General features: G+C 51.6%; 1 protein-coding gene across 2 annotated transcripts in view; it reads left to right on the plus strand.

Moving 5' to 3' along the window:
• VAV2 (vav guanine nucleotide exchange factor 2) overlaps positions 1–20,248 on the plus strand; it is a 120,269-nt gene extending 100,021 nt beyond the window's left edge. The window contains exons 9-28 of one of the 2 annotated variants that reach the window (XM_057371540.1): positions 1,914–2,013; positions 3,183–3,278; positions 3,973–4,041; positions 6,613–6,699; positions 7,529–7,614; positions 7,877–8,009; positions 9,092–9,201; positions 9,877–9,978; positions 10,089–10,177; positions 10,858–10,874; positions 11,037–11,058; positions 12,131–12,258; positions 12,433–12,507; positions 13,235–13,287; positions 13,892–14,008; positions 14,127–14,214; positions 14,303–14,426; positions 15,248–15,334; positions 17,272–17,426; positions 18,227–20,248. In XM_057371540.1, the coding sequence (XP_057227523.1) occupies positions 1,914–2,013; positions 3,183–3,278; positions 3,973–4,041; positions 6,613–6,699; positions 7,529–7,614; positions 7,877–8,009; positions 9,092–9,201; positions 9,877–9,978; positions 10,089–10,177; positions 10,858–10,874; positions 11,037–11,058; positions 12,131–12,258; positions 12,433–12,507; positions 13,235–13,287; positions 13,892–14,008; positions 14,127–14,214; positions 14,303–14,426; positions 15,248–15,334; positions 17,272–17,426; positions 18,227–18,274 (1,786 nt within the window). In that variant the 3' untranslated portion in view covers positions 18,275–20,248. The remainder of the gene's footprint in view (positions 1–1,913; positions 2,014–3,182; positions 3,279–3,972; positions 4,042–6,612; positions 6,700–7,528; positions 7,615–7,876; positions 8,010–9,091; positions 9,202–9,876; positions 9,979–10,088; positions 10,178–10,857; positions 10,875–11,036; positions 11,059–12,130; positions 12,259–12,432; positions 12,508–13,234; positions 13,288–13,891; positions 14,009–14,126; positions 14,215–14,302; positions 14,427–15,247; positions 15,335–17,271; positions 17,427–18,226) is intronic. The other variant, XM_057371539.1, reaches the window with a different exon arrangement.
• Positions 20,249–20,469: the final 221 nt, after the last annotated feature.

Here is a 20,469-nt window from a genome sequence, read left to right on the forward strand (position 1 = left end):
TCAGAAGTCAATAAGTCCAGAAATACCATCTGCATTAATAACACACCGTGAGGTCACATATTCCATCGTTCTTCTCGTTACAAAGGGCATTTTTTCTGGATTAAATTTAAAAAAAAAAAAAAAAGTTCCCAAAGAAGAATGCAAATAATTAAAAAATACTCATGAAACTCACTTAGGTGGCTTTGATCTCCTAATTCCTGGCTCAGCTGTGTGCGTGCCAGTGCCATCCCCTGGRGCAGGGAAGGGAATTGTGGAGGTGGCACTGCTCCCCAGGGATGTCCCACGGAGCACGAGGATTGGTTTTGAGCTTTTAAATAAATGTTCCATTCATGGGTGAACACACTGACCCCATTCCTGGGAGAGTTCACAAACAACTTCTTGAAGGACCTAAAAGCTTTGGAAAGATGTGAGTGGAGGAGCCAGAGCAGTGGCTGCAAGGTGGTGATGGTGGATTCTGTTCAGTCCATTGGGATTTTGGGAAGCTGCTGCTCAAGGGGAGTTTTGCCTTGGAGAAACCCCCAAAACCAGATTCTTGAGGGTGAAGAGTTTGGAGCAACCTGTTGTGAACAGGCACAGTCCTTTTCCACATCAGGAAAGRCAAGAATACCACATTTTACAGCAAAGAAATTAGGAAATTCAGGAGGAGGAGAAAGTGAACTCACTGGGGAGATGGAGTTACCCCRCCAGGAAAGGAACATGAACCTCACAGTCCACACTTGGTCCCTGTACAGGAGATCTTCCTCCATCAAATCTGTCCATGACAAATCTCTCCTGCTTCCCTCTGCATCCTCAGAGACATTCTGGCAAAATGATGCATTGCTCCTCGGCTTTGCAGGGGCTTTTTAAAAGGAAATAGTTTGTAAATCTCTTTTCTCTRGAARCCAGAGGTTTGAATTTATGCTCCCRAAGCCTCTTTGAARCTCTCCCCGTGCTGGCAAGGTAGATATTATTGTGCCTGTGCACAAGTTGTCAGGGGGGAAAGGCAGAAGAATAATCTGTGCTGGCTGCGGGGCTGTGGCTCCATAAATCTCTTTATTCACTTCCCCCCGGGCTGTGAGTGTCCCGTGTTTATGGAGCAGCGCTGGGTCAGTGGCTCCCAGATCATCTCCAGCCAGAGACAAGGCTCCCAAATAATGGATGAGCTGCAGGGAGTGATGGAAGATGCCTCTTATCAGCAGCAGAACAGTTAAGGGACAGGGAGGGGGGGAAAACCCAAACCTGTCAGGCAGGATTAATGAGGGAARTGAGGAAAAGGGGGCAATCCATGACAGAACTGCTCTCTTTTGTCAGGTGTTTAAATTTATAGCCCAGGGAGTCCGTGCTGTGTTTCCAAAGGCTGTGACAACCTTCTTTTCCCAATTAGCCAGGCTCTTGATCTCTGGGTCTCTGTGGCTCTCTGAAGAAGGGATGATTCTAAAATGTGGGAGAAAATTGGCTTAGAATCACTGAATGGTTTGGCTTGGGACCTTAAAACTCATCCAGTCCCATGGGCAGGGACACCTTCCACCATCCCAGATTGTCCCAAGCCTGGCCTTGGACACTTCCAGGATCAGCCACAAATTCACTGTGCAATTTTTGACAGTTCATCACCACCCTTATGAGGAAGAATTTGATCCCAGTAYCTCATCTAACCCTCCAAAACCAGGCTCCTCTGCTCTGGCCATCCAGCCCCTTCTGTTCATCATGAGCTGAATAACCTTCTCTGGACTCTAAAAACTCCTAAATGTTTAAATGTTGAAGGTTTAAATGTCCAAAAGCCCCGCAATAAAAGAGTGTTTATACTTTACTAAGCAGTTACACAGAGAAATAGCTGTTTGCCTTGTCCTTCCGTTGTACACACGTTTATATATCTTTTATAACAGCTTATAACTGCCATCCTTTCCAGTTAAATCTGTGATTTTCCCCCTCTCCAGGCTGCTGATTTATGGCAAGTACTGCAGCCACATGGAATATGCCCAGAACACCCTGAACCACCTCCTTGCCAACCGTGAGGATGTCCGGCAGAAGGTGGAGGTGAGAAGTGCTGCCCACCCCTTGGTTTGGAAAGGGTTTGGAAGGGTTTCCTGCAGCTGGGAATGGTGTCTGGGGAATGTTTGATTTAGCAGAGGAGGAGAGGGGTGTGAGAGTGAGCTGTGCTGCCCATAGAGAGAGCAAAGCTGGGGGTTGTCTTGTCCTGACCCCTTGTTTTTCCCGTATCTCCTTGCCAGACCCGTTCTCTGTCCTTCCTCTCTGAATTTATTCAAATTAAAACAACTCAGTGACTTTATTTGAGTGGGGCTGGCTGGGACAAGTTGTTTGAGTTGGTCAGGCCTTGAGCATCCCCAAGCCAGGCTCCACAGGGTTTTCCATGTTGGTTTTTCCAAATCCATCAGCACCATCAGAGGTAACCCCAGTCCCTGGGCAAACACTGGAATTCTGCCCTGGCCTCCTTCCCCAGCCTAAAGGCTCCATGAATAGGGGCTGATKCAGATATTAAAGGAATCAAAGGAGCCCTGGAAGGGGTGAATTGTTAGGCCTGGGTGGAAACAGCAGCTCCAATTCCAGCTTTGCTCCTGGTGCTAATCAGAATTTGCCGGGCTGTCCGCACGCGTTACCTTGCCTGCCGCAAACGCGCTCTGATTCCCCGTGCAAACCCATTTCAGGGATCAAACTGCATTTAGGAATTGTTTAGGGTGTGATCTCTGGGTCTCACAGCWAGGCTGGGGCATCCAGGTGCTCCCTTTTCCTGTCTCTCCCACCTTCATGGCAGCCCTGGTTGTTTCATGTGTTGGAAATGGGTCTGGGCCAAGGTAATAGTGACAAAACTTCCTGCGACCACAATTAGCTCATCTTAATGGCTTAATGCTCATCAGCGGCTCCAGAGCCACAGGCTGAATGCTCAGTGCCAGCCCCTCACGGATCAGCCACATGAGGGTGGCAAATGCGTTTGGTGTGACATTTCCCCAGGTCTGAGAGCATTCCTGCTCTGCCCTAATTAACAGCAGCTCATTAAGTGCCTCACTCATATGGCCATGGCTGAATTTTAGGGTCCAGCCCCAGGATTAATTCCTTGATAACCTCAGTGGTGGAACCCCAGCTGAGTTTACAGAAGCCAAACAAGCATCTACAAGACATTGGAGATTTTTTTTGGGGTGGGAAGCTGCTGTTTTTCCCCTCAGCTGCCTCACTGATCTCTTTCCTAGGAATGCACGCTGAAGGTCCAGGATGGGAAATTCAAACTGCAAGATCTGCTGGTGGTTCCAATGCAAAGAGTTTTGAAGTATCATCTCCTGTTAAAAGTGAGTTTTACAGCTCTGGCACTTCTCTCTCTGCTGTAGCACCTTCCAGCTCTATCAGTGGAAGGTGAATCGTTGCCAAATGCAGAGCAAAGGTTGGGGGTTTTTATTCYCCTTCAAATAAAATAATTACTACAGCTACTTAACACGACAATAATATTTGTGGTGTCTCCTAAAGTACGGTGACCCAGGGTAATTCTGCACTTGTTAGCCACRAGAGGCACTTAATGAATATAAAATAAGCTTGCATATAATCTGATTATGTGTGAAATTCCTTCTGTCAGCTTCGTGTAACAGATTTCTCAAGCACCAGCCCTTGGTGTGTTTCCTGTCCTATGGCCACAGCGGCCTGCCCGGACATCCCTGTGTCCCTGCCACCTCCCTGGCATCCCTGTTGTCACCCAGGCATCGCTGCCACCTCCCTGGCATCCCTGTTGTCACCCTGGCATCCCTGCCACCTCCCTGGCATCCCTGTTGTCACCCAGGCATCCCTGCCACCTCCCTGGCATCCCTGTTGTCACCCTGGCACCCCTCCAGTCACCCCTGGAATTCCTGCATCCCCCCTGGCATCCCTGTCACCACTCTGCAAGTGCTCAGGCCAGTGTCTGCAGTCTAACCCTGTCCAGTGCAGGCAGGGCCTGGGCATCCTTCCTAGCACATCCAAACCCTTCATTTTTATTTATTTACACATTTTCAGGAGCTGCTGAGCCATTCCACGGACCGGCCAGAGAAGCAGCAGCTGAAGGAGGCTCTGGAGGCGATGCAGGTACAGGAGGGTGGCAGCAGGGAGGGGGCTTTGGGGACAGCAGAGYTCAGGATCCCTCTGCTCTGTGACACCAAAACTTGGATGGAAAAACCATCCAGCACAGAGGGAAGGCAAGGATTCCTCTTTTCAGCCCCAGCTGTGGGTATTGATTGTCATTTGATGCGTTGTCACTGCTGTCCTCATCCCGAGGCAGCGGTGGGAGCTTGGCTTTGGTGACAAATTACAACTTTTCCCATTGCTGTTGTGTGCAAAGAGGCTGTGCCAGATCCAAATCTTGTTTTTGCTGGGAGGGATTTGGAGGAGCTCCAGAAGGATCAGTGAGTCAGGGAGTGTGGCAGCAGTGGGAGCATTCCGTGGGTGCTCTTAGCCAGGTGCTGGGTGGGAATCCTTTAATCCACCATTTAAATTATTTTGTTTTGTCAAAGGAAAAATGCTCTTTCAGCAATTGATTCTCATCACTGTCCCTGCCATCCCCGCCTGGGTGATGGTCTTCCAGCATCATTATTTTATTTTACTTATTTTCAGCTTTTGGATGAAACCCCCAAAATCTCGAGAAAAACATCCTCAACAAAAAAATAAAATTGTTAGAATCATCCAAATGTTTTCTGACTGGGATATATCTCCTCACACACACATCCACAGTCAGCAGAGCTGAGTTGAGGACCCTCATTAACTCCAGATTTTCTCTCTGGAGAGCACCTCAGCATCCATCCATCCCCRTGTTTTGCTCTGATGCTCGCGGTCACTTTATTTTCCCTCTGGGAGCTGCAGCTTTTGTAACACCACAGCATTTCCTGGCTCTTACATAATCTGGGTGACCTTCCCAGCCATTTTTCCCTGCCAGCCCGGGCACCCAGAGCTGCTGCTGGCTCTCTGTAGGGTTGTTTGAAGGACGATGCTCTCGCTGTGGTGGCCTCAGATGAACGCTGGACCCGGTGACAGCGGTTAAACCCCGCTCGTGGCCTCAGCACCAGCACTGCTGCTGGAAAATAAATATCTGTTTGCTCTGGCTCTGCTGCAGGCTCAGCATTTCTTGCAGGAAAGCACTGATAACCATCAGGGAGGTTTCTCCCTTCTCCTCCCCATCAGTGTGGGGGCAGTTCTGACYGYRCTGGGCTCGGGGGGTTTTGGGAGCMRCTYGGTTTGGTTTTAATTGATCTGTAAACCGAGGCTTAACTTCCAAGCAAAGTCTTTCATCACAAGTCCAGCCTTTCTGTCTGCTGTGCTGACATGGCTGCTGTCTGGGGCGAGGGCTGGGTAAGGGGTGTGGATGGAGTGACGTTCCCCAAGGGATTTGGCTCCCTTTTATTTTGCATCAATAGTTGGTTTTGCAAGGCAAGGGCAGGATTTTCACCAAAAAAAAAATCGTTTCTGGTTCTGGTTTCTCCACCTGAGAATGCAGAACGGAGTCCTCAGTGATGGGGGAAAGGCAGCTCCCGGTGAAATTCCACAGCCAGCGTTTGCACGTTGTTGTTTGAAGTCGTGGTTGATCCTGGGACTGATTCCGTGTTTCCCTGGAATTTGTGTGTCCCTTGGATTCTGTGTCCCTGGGATTTTGTGTGCCTGAGATTGATTGTGTGTCCCTGCAATTGTGTGTCCCTCTGACTGTATTTCCCTGGAATTTTTGTGTCCCTGGGATTGATTCTGTGTCCCTGGGATTGTGTTTCCCTGGAATTTGTGTGTCCCTGGGATTCTGTGTCCCTCTGATTGTGTTCCTCTGGGATTTGTGCGTCCCTCTGACYTTTTCCCTGGGATTGATTCTGTGTCCCTGGATTTGTGTGTCCCTGGGATTGTATATCCCTCTAACTGTATTTCCCTAGAATTTCTGTGTCCCTGGATTTGTGTGTCCCTGGGATTGATTCTGTGTCCCTGGATTTCTGTGTCCCTGGGGTTTTGTGTCCCTGGGATTGTGTGTTTCCCTTGGATTTGTGTGTCCCTGGGATTGATTCTGTGTCCCTGGATTTCTGTGTCCCTGGGGTTTTGTGTCCCTGGGATTGTGTGTTTCCCTGGGATTGTGTGTTTCCCTGCTCCAGGAGGCTTTTGGCTGTGTCATTTCTCATCATCGTCCCTGCCATCCCCGCCCGGKTGATGTTACAAATATTGTCAYGTAGATCTGTGATTATGGGCTGTGCTTAACCCTTCCTGTGTTGAGGAGCTGAGCAAGGTCTGACCCGAGGGGSATGTCTTTAAAAATCCCCTGTTCAGATTTAATCCAAGTTGACAGGAGCTGTTGTTGAGGTCAAGGAGGGAGCAGATAAGAAGCAAACAGGCACAACAAATTCACTCTGAAAGGTGCAAGAAGTTGTTTCGGTGGAAGGGATGGCGTCTCTTTGAAGGATAAAAATTTGGGGTTTGGGATGGTTGTGCTGCTCTGGATTCGTGCACTGCCAGGGATTCGTGCATTGCCATCTTCTGGGAAATGGAAAACACTGCAGCACCAACAGCCTGTGCTCGCCTGTCCCGGGATCTCTGGAGTTCCTGAGGAATTCAGGGAGCCAGGCTCACGTTTGTTCTCCTGGGTGAGGAACTGGTCAAGTAAACAATAACCGTTCACCTTTTTTTTTTTTTAAGGACTTGGCCATGTACATCAATGAAGTCAAGAGGGACAAAGAGACTTTAAAGAAAATAAGTGAATTTCARAGCTCTATAGAAAACCTGGTAAGTTGGAAAATCCTCTTAAAACCAATTTAGTATGATTATTGTTAACATATTTGTTTTTTTGGAGGGGCAATTTCTGTTAGTGCCCATGTATTCAGACACTCTCTCATGTTTTGCTGCTGGTCCAGGGGTGGATGCTCCATCACAAAGCTGCTTTGGCTGTGGTGGAAGGTTACATCTCTTGTTGGTTTTACCCTAAAAACATTTGTTTGGCTTTTTCTCGCATTATTAGTTTACAGAGGACACAAAAATCCCCCTATCTGTCTTCTGTTAAACTGAATTTTCTGTTGAGAGGACAGAGGTTAACTGAAAGTGGAGGAGAAGGGCTCATCTAATAAGACACCGAATGCCCCAAAAATCTCACCCAGGTGTTTTAAGGAGAATCTCATCCTCCAAACTCCAGAGGTGTCAARCATTTCCATTGCTGTGCATCAGGAGGGGTGCTGAGTTTGGGGGATTTAAGCCTTGACTTCCTTTGGGAACGATGAGCTTTTAATTGATGATTACTTAACAGCAAAAATCCTTCATTATTGTGGAAACCTCTGAAAAACAGSTTTTTRGAGGTGGGGARGKGTTTGMAAAAATGCTTYGGCTGCTGAGCCTTGCCCTGGGGTRCCCTGGGGTTTCCTGGGGTCCTGTAYCCGTGTTCCTGTGCAGATTCCCCTTGGAGCATCCTTGGCTCCCTTTGGGAAGGTGATGCTGCTCCCAGAGCTCTGCCAGCCTGAGCAGGGCTGGGAGGGTGCAATCTGGGCTTTTTTGGGGTTTCTACCTGCCCAGAGCAGCGTTCCAGGCCTGGCTGTGGGTCTGAGCCCTGCTTTCCTTCCTGCAGCAAGTGAAGCTGGAGGAGTTTGGGCGGCCGAAGATCGAYGGGGAGCTCAAGGTGCGCTCCATAGTCAACCACACCAAACAGGACAGGTGAGTGGGCAGCACTCAGAAACATCCCCAGACTCATTTGACGACTCCCTGTGAGCTCATTTATTTAATTATTGTCTGGAATTTCACTGACACAGCCCAGCATCGACGTGAAATCCCAGCAGGGGCCAAGAATTGAACAACACCGACTGGGGAGCCCTGCAGAGCTTTCCAAATCCTTCCCCTCGGGTTTTTTAATGAGGTGTTTGACTGAGTTCCTTGTTTGTTTGACTGGGTTCCTTGTTTGTTTGCTTGCTTTGGGCAGGTATTTATTTTTATTTGATAAAGTGGTGATCGTCTGCAAGAGGAAAGGGTACAACTATGAGCTGAAGGAAATTATCGAGCTGCTCTTCCACAAGATGACTGATGACCCCATGAATAACAAGGACATTAAGAAGGTAGGTGKAGCAAGGATTAGCTCTGGAGAGCAGTTTGGAGCTGTTTCAGGGTAGTGTGTTCCCATTAGCCTTTTAAAATAGAAACAGGGGYTTGCAAAAAGCTGGAAAATAAACGTTCAGCTTCCAGGGCAGCCTTGAAGAGCGCTGGGAAATGTTTATTAACGTGGSGCTGGGCTGGATCCTTGACCTGTGGCCTGGCAGAGCAGCCCTGAGCAGGCTGGGATGGTTGGGGCTGGGAGGGAGGAAGCTGCTCCCTGTTTTCTGGCTCCGTGTCAGGGCACAGACATCGGATGGGCAGGAGAGGAGGGCAGGGATGGAGGGAGGGAGGTCCAGGGTGTTCTTGCTCACACAAGCTGCAGGGTGGAGGAGCCTGGAAAAGGCAGCTTTGCACCCCAGGCTGCCAGAATTGGTACTGGAAGCACTGAGGGAGCATCATTTTCCTGTGTTTTAGTGCTCATTCTGCAGCCATGGAGGGAAAACCTCCCAGCTCTCACTTTAGCAGAGCCCAGTGAGCTTAATCTGCTCCTGTACCACGGGAAGAGCCCTGGCACGGATGGGATGGGGGACAGCGGGGTGGGAACAGCCAGTTTTGCTGCCTGGCTCGGTGTTTGACTGAAATCTATTTCCACTTTGCTCTCCCATGCTTTCTAGTCTCATGGAAAAATGGTAAGCAAAGCTCCCTGTGGCCGTGGCGTGTGTGTGTGCAGCGGGGTGAGGAGACAGGCTGAGCATATGTGCAGTGGGCAGCTCAGATGTTCCTCCTGGGCTGTCACTTGCTGTCAGCCAGGGACACAGTGGCTGGGGAGGATCCAGTGGAGCAGAAAAATCCGGGCTCTCTCGTCTGCCACCATGAAATGCTCTCTGGTCTGAGCTGGAGGCGCCAGCGGGGTTCAGGCATCATTACCCGCGATGTTGGAGGAGCAGGGAACTCTCCTTCCTCCTTCCTCCTTCCTCCTTTCTGCCCTTCCCTGAACAGCAGGGACAGGGCAGACCCTCAGRGCCTCAGAGTGGTGGCTGAGCTGTKTGAATGGAAGTTTTTKGGGGSTGTGTTCTGCTGTGTTCATCTCKCTTTTCCCTTGCAGTGGTCGTACGGCTTCTACCTGATCCACCTGCAGGGGAAACAGGGCTTCCAGTTCTTCTGCAAGACAGAGGAGATGAAGAGGAAGTGGATGGAGCAGTTTGAAATGGCCATGTGAGCGTGAGGGGCTGCTCCAGAAGTGTCTGGGGCCATCAGGGCACTGGGGACCAGCTCTGGGCTGAAAGTTCGTGTGGGATGTGCAAAAGGAGCTTGGAACCSTTCTCTGAGCATCCCCACCAAAGCATCTCTGAAAATGGGGGTTATCTCTGAAATTGAGATGGGATATTTGAAAGGAATCCTTCCCTGGCACAGGATTCCCACAGGAGCTGCCCCTGGATCCCTGGCAGTGTCCAAGGTCAGGTTGGACAGGGTTTGGAGCACCCTGGRCAGTGGGAGGTGTCCCTGCCCATGGCAGGGGTGGGATGGGATGATTTTTAATGTCCCTCCCAACCCAAATCAGTCTGTGATCCYCTGAAGGACACCTCACYGTGGTGCTGGGCTGTGAGGGAGCACCAGGATGRAGCAGGAGGGTGAGGAGGGAGGGTGGTGCTGCAGGAGCTGGTCCTGAGCAGAGCAGGAGCAGGACTGGACCCACACCACAGCTCTGGGCTGATGATTGACTCAGGCCAGGGCCAAATCCGTGACTCCTGTCCCAGGGGAAGGGCAAAACCCTCTGTGCACAGCCTCTGTGATCTCCTTTCATGCTGGATTTCATATCTGTCCCAGCTGGGACTGCAATGCAAACAGCCCCGTGGGGACATGGTGATGACCCCCAGGTCCTTCCCTCAGGTCCAACATAAAGCCAGAGAAAGCCACTGCAAATCACCACAACTTCCAGATGTACACATTTGAAAAGACAACCAACTGCAAAGCCTGCAGGATGTTCCTGAGGTGAGCAGTGACCTTCCCTCTGTTCTGCACTAAAACATGGAAAGGAAAAATCTCAAAGTTGAGGCTGGATTGGGATTTTCTGATTTTTTTTTTTTTTTTTTTTGGCACAGAGGAACTTTCTACCAGGGCTACCTTTGCCCCAAATGTGGAGCAGGTGCTCACAAGGAGTGCTTGGAGATCATTCCTCCCTGCAAGATGGGTGAGTGATTTTGTTTTGTGAATGATCTGAGAGATCCGTTCTGTAAAGCACTGATGTTTGTTAATGCATAAAAAATATCGGTGTGCTCCCAGCCACCTGTAATTCACATGGCTGGTTTAAAAGATTCAAAAAAACACACAAAATCCCCTAAAACTCCGAGCTGCATCCCAGGGATGGCATCTCTGAGCAGTGGGTGGGATGCTCCAGCCCTTGTGGATGGGCATTTAAAGGAGATAATCACTTCTTCATCATTTCATGGTGAAAGCAGGAGGGTCTGCAGCAGKGAGAGCATTTCTGGTGAGGAGAGAGCTSGTCTCTGCATGYCAAATRTYCCAAAATATGGCAAAAAATTGTGTGTTTGGTGTAGACTGGACACAGCTATGCCCTGGTGATGCTCCAGGGGGTGTCACAGGAGGGCTTTGGGGAGGTTTTGGGTGGGGAGTGAGAGAGGAAGGAACAAAATTGCAGAATTTTGTGCCAGTGAGGAGCTGCCCYTGCCTGGCTGCAGTCACTGCCCAGGTCCTGCAGCAGAGAAATGACCCRAGTGACCCCTGCTTTGGGCTTCCCCCATCAAATCCCACCCTGATGCCAGCTTGTTGATACTCCCAGCRTGGAGAGAAGCAGAAATTGGGGTTTGTTGCCTGTTAAATTAACCCTTTCTCCCACCATTTCCCTTGCAGGTTCTTCAGCAGAGCAGGTACGTGGTTTGGCCTTTTCCTCACCCCAACTTTGTCCTTGTCCACCATGGGCTGGGGGGTACCAGGGAGGTCTGGGGACGATTTTCCCATCCATGGTGGGTACTGGTAGAGAGAACTGAGACCAACGTGTCTCCACTGAGATTTTCCCTCTTTCTTTGCAGGATTCCCTGGGTGCTGGACCAGGTAAGGGCACTGCTGTGGGGCAGGAGGGCAGGGAGAGCTGGGTTATGCTGCAGGAATCCCCAGCACTGAGTCTGTGGGAGGGGAAAATTCCTTTCAAAACCAGGAAAGAGCTTTAGGACCTTCAGGAGTGTCCTGAGCACCCTCGTGGTGAGCGATGGGGGCTCTCCTGTCCCTGCTGCCCCTGGGGCTCTGGGGGTGCCCTCATGCCCCTGGACCAGCTCAGCTTCTGCCCATCACACCAGGGACCAAGGAGAGCCTGGAAAAACATTCCTGTGCCAAATCAGAGCAGARCAGGCCTGTCCTGGCAGGGAGATTTAGTGCTGATGGGGAACATCTCCCTTGCTGGGGTCTCCTGTGTGCTCACAGGCCATCAGCACAAAGGTTGCTGCGATGATTTTTTTATCTTCCTGTGTTTCAAATTCGCCTGGACAGAGCTCTGGGCCTGCCCTGCCCCTGCTCTGGCTCAAAGGAGAAGAACAATTTGTTTTTGTGCTGTTTCTGACAGAAGGAAAGCCAAGCCTGGCAAAAAAAGAAAAAAAGAAACCTGAATCAAATTTGTGGTTAAAAAAAAAACCAGCAAAACAAGCACGGAGTGCTCTTGCTGGGCTGGGAGAGGCCGAGGTGGGGAGGCATTTTGAGGATAAACACTGTGGGTTTGGTGCAGTGGGGGAAGCTCATTGAATGTGCAGTTGTTGGCCAGACAAGTGGACTTTGACTTGAGGGGTGTTGGAGCCCCAGGTCCAGCTGAGATTCTGTGGCAGCTGAGTGTCCCCTGGCCCCTTTTGCAATGGTGGTGTCACTGCTGAGCCCAGCAGGGTTTGGGGCTGGCCTGGGAAGGGCTCATGGAGCCCTCCTGGGTTTATTTTTGCTCAGGGAGCTCAATCATCCTGTGACTGTAGGAGCCAGGAACATTCTCTGTGTTCACCATTCCTTTCTGCTTCCATGTGTCCTGACCCTAAATCCTGCCTTATCACAGGATGGGGAGTAACAGCTTCAGGAGGAGAGGTTTTGTTTGGGTTTTTTTTCCAGCAGGGACAAGGTCATGAATGAAATTGTTTTATTTCTCTCCCAGGTCCGAAAATGGTGGCAGTTCAGAATTACCATGGGACCCCAGCCCCTCCTGGGAAGCCAGTACTGACCTTTCAAATTGGGGACGTCATTGAGCTGCTGAGGGGGGACCCYGACTCACCATGGTGGGAGGTGAGAGCCATTCCCCTCGGAAAAACCCTGGAAAAACCTTAAAACCAGTGAATTCTGCATAATCCCTTRAATTTGTGGGATTTCCTGGTGCGGGGATGTGCTGGGGACACAGTTTGGAGCCACACCAGTGCTCCCAGTGCCCRGCCCAGYCTGATTTCTGCCTTGGCTTTGCAGGGGAGGCTGCTGCAGACCAAGAAGTCRGGTTATTTCCCCAGCTCCTCGGTGAAACCCTGTCCCGTGGATGCCAGGGTAAGTGCCAGAGGGGAGACGGGGCTGGGAGTACCAGGTGGGTGAAGGGGTTTGAGTTATCCCCGAAATCTTGAGTCCTTCCAAAAATCTCCTGGACCTTCAGTGAGGCTCTACCTTAAAAGGGAGGTGGATCCCTCATCCCATGGGGTCAGGTCAGGCTGGCCCCAGCCCCATTCCTGAGGYTGGAGTTGATGGGATCACATCCAGRCTCTGKGGGCAGAGYGCTCGAGGATCAGCCCCGGTGCAGGAAAACAGCCTTTGGTTTATTTTAATCGTTTTAGCTGCTTGCTGTAATGCTGTCAGCTGCTTCCCAATTAAAAACCACTCAGGTAATGAGCAAACACAGCCTGCTCAGTCTTGCTGGGAGCTGGCAATGCTCAGCTACAGCACTGCCCACTGAGCCCAGAGCCTGGGAAAGGCTGGGCAGAGGGAATCCTGCCTTGGAGAGGAGCATCCCACACGTGTCCAATCCTGGGGAGATCCTGGCTCCATCACTAATGAGCCATTCTCAATTTACAGCCCCACGTCACTAATAGGAAATTCTCAATTTACAGCCCCCCATCACTATTGAGCTATTCTCAATTCACAGCCCCCCATCACTAACAGAAATTCTCAATTTACAGCCCCCCATCACTAATAGGAAATTCTCAATTTACAGCCCCCCATCACTAACAGAAATTCTCAATTTACAGCTCCCCATCATTAATAGGAAATTCTCAATTTACAGCCCCCCAACAGCCGGCCGCCCTCGCGGGAGATCGACTACACGGCGTACCCGTGGTGAGTCGGCTGCAGCACAGCCCAGCCTCGCTTTTTGGTGGTTGTTTTGTCAGGAATCTGCTCCAGTGAGGAATTCTGAGTGCAGCTGCCACAGTGSAGTTTGGGTGTTGAAAGCCCTGGCAGCATGTGTGGGGATTTCTTTGCTGGTGGAGAGGGTCAGAGGCAAAAAAGGGAGATGCTGGTTTCTCTTCCTGTTTTCTGTGCCCAGAAAAATGGTTGTGGGAGGAAGGAGGCAATTCCTGCCTTGGCAGGAGAGGCTGTGCTTGGCTTGCCTGCTGCTCCTCCTCTCCAGTTGCAGCCAGGTTTAGGAATTCAGGGATATAAATCATCTCCATTCTCTGGCTGAAGCCTCATTAACCTGGGGACTGGTTCCCAATTAGTGGGGTTTTTTTTGGTGGAAGAGGCCACTCTCTGTGTGGTTCAGTGGCTCAGCTGCTCCTTCTGTACCTTGGGGCACTTTGCCTCCTGCTCAGGATATTTGGGACATTCCTCTCCCTGCCTTCCAGCCTTTAAAGCAAATGTGTCTTTATATCCAAAACGTGCCTGTTTAAAGATAAGAGTTCACTTGAATGAATTWAATGAACTAATGGACCTCTGGGCTCAGGTTTGCAGGGAACATGGAGCGACAGCAGACAGACAACCTGCTCAAATCTCACGTCAGCGGCACCTACCTGATCCGGGAGCGGCCGGCCGAGGCCGAGCGCTTTGCCATCAGCATCAAGTGAGTGATTCCTCATGGAGAAATTCAATCATTCCATATTTCTCACTGCCAGAGGACGAGCCAGGCCTGCAGCACGTGGCTGCAGTCCCCTCCAGCGTGCCTTTGCTGTCGCTGGCAGGTTCAACGAGGAGGTGAAGCACATCAAGGTGGTGGAGAAGGACAACTGGATCCACATCACGGAAGCCAAGAAGTTCGAAAGTTTGCTGGTGGGTTTTGTTTCCCCTTTGTGCCATGCACTCCAGCAGTGGTGCAGGGGGTGGCACAGACAGCTTGGTGCCTCTCCCTCCCTGCCAGGAGCTGGTTGAGTACTACCAGAGCCACTCRCTGAAGGAGAGCTTCAAGCAGTTGGACACGACGCTGAAATACCCCTACAAATCACGGGAGCGCTCCACCTCCAGGACCTTCACCCGCTCCCCAGGTGAGGCTGCTGCAGGGAAAGCTTGTCATGGGGAGCCTGCCCCTCCCAGCCAGCTGTAGCAGTGCTGGATGCAGGGATTTACAGCTCTAGGGCTTGAATTCCTCAGTTTGCAGATAAATTYTGCCCAACTGGTGGCGTTTTTAGGATGGCTCTCCAGCCCTGCTCCTCTGAAGGGACAGTTTTTTCTGGTTCCCCTGCTGTGGTTTTGCCCCCTTTGAAGGTGGTTTCCCCTCCCTGTGTTTGGGAGCAGGGATGTGATGCTCACTYGGTGGGATTTATCCTGCCTTTCCCATCCATGTGAGGTTTTTGTGTTTTAATGGATCCAGTTCCAATGTTGCTTGTGGTTTAAATCCCAGTGGGGCTCCTTTAATGGAGATGRTGGGTGCAAATGGTAAGTCTGTGTCTAAAAGAAGAAGAAAAGGAAAAAATCAAAACAAATGGAAAGCAAAATGTGCAATAATACAAGGTATTGCTTTGTCCAAAAGCCTGAGTGCAGAACTAACTGCTTTGYAGGGAAAAATAAATGTTAAAAATTTTTCTCTGTGGTGTATTTAAAAAAGAAAACCAAAGGCAGATAGGTTTTAAAAGCTGATTAAATACCTTCTTGCATTAAATACAACCCTAGGATGACTTTTGAGCTCTGACAGTGGCTGTGGGACTGTGGCCAGACCTGTCAGCTGTCCCTGCACAGGACCCTCTGCATGCTTTGCCCTGTATTCCTCCATCACGCTTGTAAAGCACTGTGCCTTATAATATTTCATTTTAATTTCCTTTTTAATGCGTGTTCTGCCTCTTTCTGTTTCTCTCTAACCTCTTTGCAGCCTCCTGCGCTTCCTACAACTTTTCTTTTCTCAGTCCTCAGGGCCTCAACTTTTCTTCTCAGAGCTCCTCCAGTCCCTTCTGGTCAGGTACCAGTGCCTCTCCCTGCTGGAGAGACCTGCCACCATCCCCAGCTTGAAAGCCATCACCAGTGGGACCTGCGGGGTCCCCYCTGTCCCTCCATCCCCACAGGCAGTTCAGGGGGTCCCCAGTGCTGCCCTGGAAAACAAGTTAATTAAATTAATTAACYGTGGCTTGCCTGGCAGCAAAGCACGCTCCCCAAAATCAAGGCAGGGAGGAGATGGACTTGTTGCTATTTGAGAAAAAGGGCTAAAATGAACAAAAAAAACCAAACAAAAGTGGATGTAGCACTTTGGGATCTCACTTCAAGCTCGACCTGCCTGCCCCATGTGTGTCACCCACCGAGCATCGGCATCGACCCTCCCCATCCTCCAGGACATCCCAGTGTCCAGCAGGCTTCGAGCTCTGCTGTCCCAGGCTGCTCAGGAGCCCCTTGAGGAGGCAGGGGGGGATGCTGTGCTGTCAGCTGTGGTTTGGGGCTGGGTTTCGCTGCCCCAGCCCTTTTACCCCTTTTACCTTTTTGATTTGATGTGCTCCAGGCTGGTGTCATCCTCCCTGYTGATGGGATCACAGCAAAATCCTGATTTTTTTTTTTTTTTAATTCCCAGTGAAGCTTTTATCTTTCAGTCTCTCGTCCAGGCTGGGCAGGGAATATCATCAGCAAAGCCATGTGTGCCTTTCTTGGTGCTGTCTTTGGCATAATCTTGGCAAACTTTACCTTTCCGAGTGTAAATCTGGGAATTTGGGATTCTCYAACAGCACAGAAGATATTGCAGGAGGTAATGTGTGGAGAAAGGGGCTCTGAGCAAGCTCCTGATGACAGAGCTCAAAGCTGCTATGGTTTTTTGTCCATTCTCCAGCCTGGCTGCCTGGCCAGGACGGAGCAACCCTCCGGTGATTGCACATTGTGTGTCCAAACTGTCTCCATCACCATCCTCATCTCCTCCCACCCCGAGAGCTGAAAACCTGGGCAAAGCTTTCCCTCAGACTTGTTCAACCTTGGTTTGCTCACTTTTATAAATGAAATTAACCCTTGGAAATCCTGGGGCAAAGGGCAGTGAGACACAACATCCCCTCAGGGTGGGTTTTTTTTTTTTYTGCAAACTTGAGAAAAAGTGCATTTTTCTCCTCCTCTGCCCATCCCATCCCTCCAATGTTGCTCTCCAGCCTTTTTTCCCCCGCCCAGGCCTTGGGGCAGGAATGCTGAGTGCTGCTTCTGCCTTCCCCCCTCCTTGTGCCTCCCCTGAGCATCCCCTGCCTGAAGTGATGGAGATCCGTGGGGCTGGGGCTGTGCTGGTGCTGGTGGAGCTCCCAGGATGGYTCTGGGGTCATCTCCTCCTCACGGGGTGCTGGTCAGTGTTAGGGTTTGGTCAGTAATGGGATCAAGTTTCCAGGGGCCCTGGCAGTTCCCTGGCAGGGAGAGGAGCAGGGAGGTTCCAGATGAGCAGCTCGTTCCTCCTCATGGCAAAGCACTCAAAATCTGCTCAACCTCCAGGACAATCCATTCCCAATAACTCAGTTTTTCAGGTAGCTTAAATCCAGGYTGGTTTACAAAAGGATTCCATCAGGTGCTGGGAGCTGTGTGGCAGATGAGAATAGGATTTTTTCGTGATTCCATTCTTTATCKTTGCACATTCCTATGAAATCCTTTCTTTCACCGCCTCACTAAAGCACCCTCCACCCCAACAATCCCCACCGAGCCTCTGACCAGCACAGAGTGGCTTCCCAAACCCACAGAACCATTCCAATCCCAGCAGGAATCCACTTCAACCCCACCCAYCCCATTCTTTATGGGGCCGAGCAGCTTGGATGGTACCAACCCTTTATCCGAGCATCCCCAGCTCTCGGTGCTGCGGTGGAAAACCCAGGTTGAACCTCTCCAAGCTTTCCCCAGGCTTCAGCCAGCGTGGGGCTGTCCTGACCCCGTGTGCTTTGTCCCTGGCAGTGTTCACACCCCGGGTCATAGGGACGGCCGTGGCGCGGTACAATTTCGCGGCGCGGGACATGCGGGAGCTGTCGCTGCGCGAGGGGGACGTGGTGAAGATCTACAGCAGGATTGGAGGGGACCAGGGATGGTGGAAAGGGGAAACCAACGGAAGGGTGAGTGCAGACAGATCGATTCCTGTCCCGTTCCTGCGGTGCGGGATCCTCCCTGCTGTCAGCAGGGATGGGAAGGGGATGTGCCCCACTCCTGCTTGCCTTTTCCTGGATTCTGGGTGGGCTGTCACCTCAGGTGGTGGGAGGGCCTGATCTTCCCTAAATCCACCCATGGGGATGTTCACAGGAGTGAATCTGCAGGGGTGAAAGCTCAGCATCCCGGAGAACCAGCAGGCTGATGGTTTATCCTGGTATCCCAAGGGGTTTGTCCACTGGAGACATTCTCCGTGCCCTGATCCCTTAAGTGTTGCAGGCAGTATGTCCAAGGTGATACTCCATCCCAAATTCTAGCAGGTGCTGGTTCCATCCCAAATTTGGGTGATGGCTGACCCACCATTGTGAGTTCCATCCCAAATTCTGGTGATGGTTGACCCGCCATTGTGAGTTCCACCCTGAATTTGGGTGATGGCTGACTGTCATCAGGAGTTCATCCCAAATTTGGGTGATGGCTGACCACCATTGGGATTTCCATCCCAAATTCAGGTGATGGCTGACCCCCATAGCTATGTGGCACACCCAGGGCTGGGATCAGCACACGATGGCAGGGAATTATTTCGGTGACAGGACAGGAATTCCCTTACAGAATCACAGAGTGAAAGRGACCCACAAACCTCAARGAGTCCAACTCCTGACCCTGCACAGGACACCCCAACCATCCCCCCTGTGCCTGAATGCTCCAAACACCCCTTGAACTCCATCACCCTCTCTGCTGTGCCCCTGCTGACCTCTCCTGTCCCCCACAGGTGGGCTGGTTCCCCTCGACCTACGTGGAGGAGGAGGGGGTGCAGTGACTGCGGCCGTGGCCGCTGGAAGTCGTCGAGCGCCCGGAGCCAGCGTGCCGGACACCTCCCAGGACTGCTCCCGCAGCCTCCCCACGCTCCCCCCTCTGCACAGCGCCTGCCAGGGCCTGGCCCCGGCCCGTGTATAGAAGATGGATGGTCTGTGGGATGGCCGTGGTGGAGCAGCCCCGGGAGAGMCCCCGGAGAGCCCCCGGAGAGCCCCCGGAGAGCCGTGCGCCCCTGCATGGACAGAGCCCAGAGACTCTGGGGTGCCCGCCGGGGCACCCCTCTTTTGTCAAGGGGTTTTAAAAGCCTTCGTGGGGATGGTGGTGGGAGGGTGAGGCTGAAGGTTTGTGCCTGGGTGAGGATTTGGGGGCATCCAGGGGAGGGAGCCCCRAGGAGACGGCGCAGACCCCCCGCCCCACCACTCACGGGGCTCCCCAGGTCAGGATTTTGGCAGTGCCCTGGCAGYCAGGGCGAGGGGCAGGGTGGGGACACCTGGCCCGGGAGGAGGAGAGGGCTGTGAAACCATTTGAACCCTCAGATGGAGGCTGGAMGTGGACTTTGGGGTCAGGCAGGAGGGGAAATCGCTGCTTTGGCATCCCCAAACCCGTTACCTTTACAATCACCCCAGTCCYGCCCGCCTCGCTGCGGGCACAGACTGGTCCCACTGGTCAGCAGGAAGGAGCTCTGGGTGCATGATGCCACCAAGGCCACCGAGGGATGTGTCCCTGGCTCTGTCCTCCCTGTTCTCCCATCAGGATTCCCCCAGGCCGGGCAGTTTTTTTCTTGCAGCCGTGACAAACCCCACCTCATGAGCTCAGGGCGAACCCACCCTGTAGAGTAAGGGCTACAAAATCCACTCCTGGTTGCTGTCCCTGAGCTGTGAGAGCCTCTCTTCCTCCCAGCTGTGTGCACTTTTGGGGGCTGGGAGCGTTGCCCCGCTCCCATGGGCTGTTCCTGCTGCTGCTGTCGAGTAAAGGTCCGTCTGTGGTGACATTTCCACCGTCTGTGGTGACATTGCCACCGTCTGTGGTGACATTCCCACCGTCTGTCCGAGCTGCCCTTCCCCCTGGCCATCCCAGCCATCGTCTGCTGGGTGCTGGCTCTGCTCTCCAGCTCCACAATTCCCTTCCAAAGTGCAAATATGAACAAATACACGTGTGGGAGCGTGATGGGGAACAGCTTTTCCTGTATCTGAGCCGCAGGAGCTGCCTCTCTGAACACCTGGCGTTTTGAGCTGCTGTTTCCAATGCCCTGATGTTGTTCCTCTGGGATTTGTGGTGGCCCTGCCATCGTGTTTATGGCGTGGGTGATGCCAGGGCTGGGTGGGTGAGGGGGGCATGGAGGGTTCTGGCAGCATTCCTGCTGCTCAGGATGAGGAATGGAGGAGTTTGGAGCTCTCAAGGATAAGGGAGTGATGCCAGTTTGGGAATTATGTGCTCAGTGAGAACCCAGAGCTGCCCTGCTTGGCTCCTGCTGCTCCTGGAGCTCTGGGGGTGTGGGGTGGGTGCAGCAGGGTCTGGCCAGGGACACGGTGTGGGGGGCTCAGGGCTTTCCCAAGGTACTGTTTGGTGCTAACCCCTCTGAGCCATTCCCTGCTCCTGTGCAGAGCAGAGGGCCCCRTTCCCGTTCTGGGGGCCGAGGGTGAATTTGGGTGGGTGGGACACACAAACTCCCAAAGGCTCACRTTACACCTCAGATCCTAAAGCCTTACAGCCCCTCCTGTGTCACCTGGTAAATTTTGTAAGGTGGCAAGGGCATCACCTTGGGAGAGCCCAGCCCTGTCCCTTACACCCCACCCCTGCCAAACCCCCTCCTCCCAGAGAGCTCTCCCTCTTGTGTTTACTGGTGTAAGAAACTTGTTMAAAAGAGATTGTTTTGTTTGTAAGTAATTATTCAGCCATTTGCCACAAATATATCTGTGAATAAGAAAGGGAAATTTTTTTTTGGGGTTTTTTTTTTAATGATGGCGAAGAAATTGTATATATTATTTTAGTTCATCGCAGGTCCTTCGGAATTGCAATGGGATTTGTTGGAAAATAATATGTAAATTCCTTGGGTTTTTCCTTTGCACTGCACTAACTGGGGTAGGGTGGAGGGGGTTTAAAGATGAAACTGTTTGTTTATGGAATAGTTTATAGCTGGGAATTTGGAAAATCCTTTGGAATAGCTTGTAATGCTGGAATAGAAACTTTAGCTGCTAC

Source organism: Malurus melanocephalus, unplaced genomic scaffold (assembly GCF_030028575.1).
Source record: "Malurus melanocephalus ecotype Western Australia unplaced genomic scaffold, MMel_1.1 scaffold_149, whole genome shotgun sequence".
NCBI lineage: Eukaryota > Metazoa > Chordata > Aves > Passeriformes > Maluridae > Malurus > Malurus melanocephalus.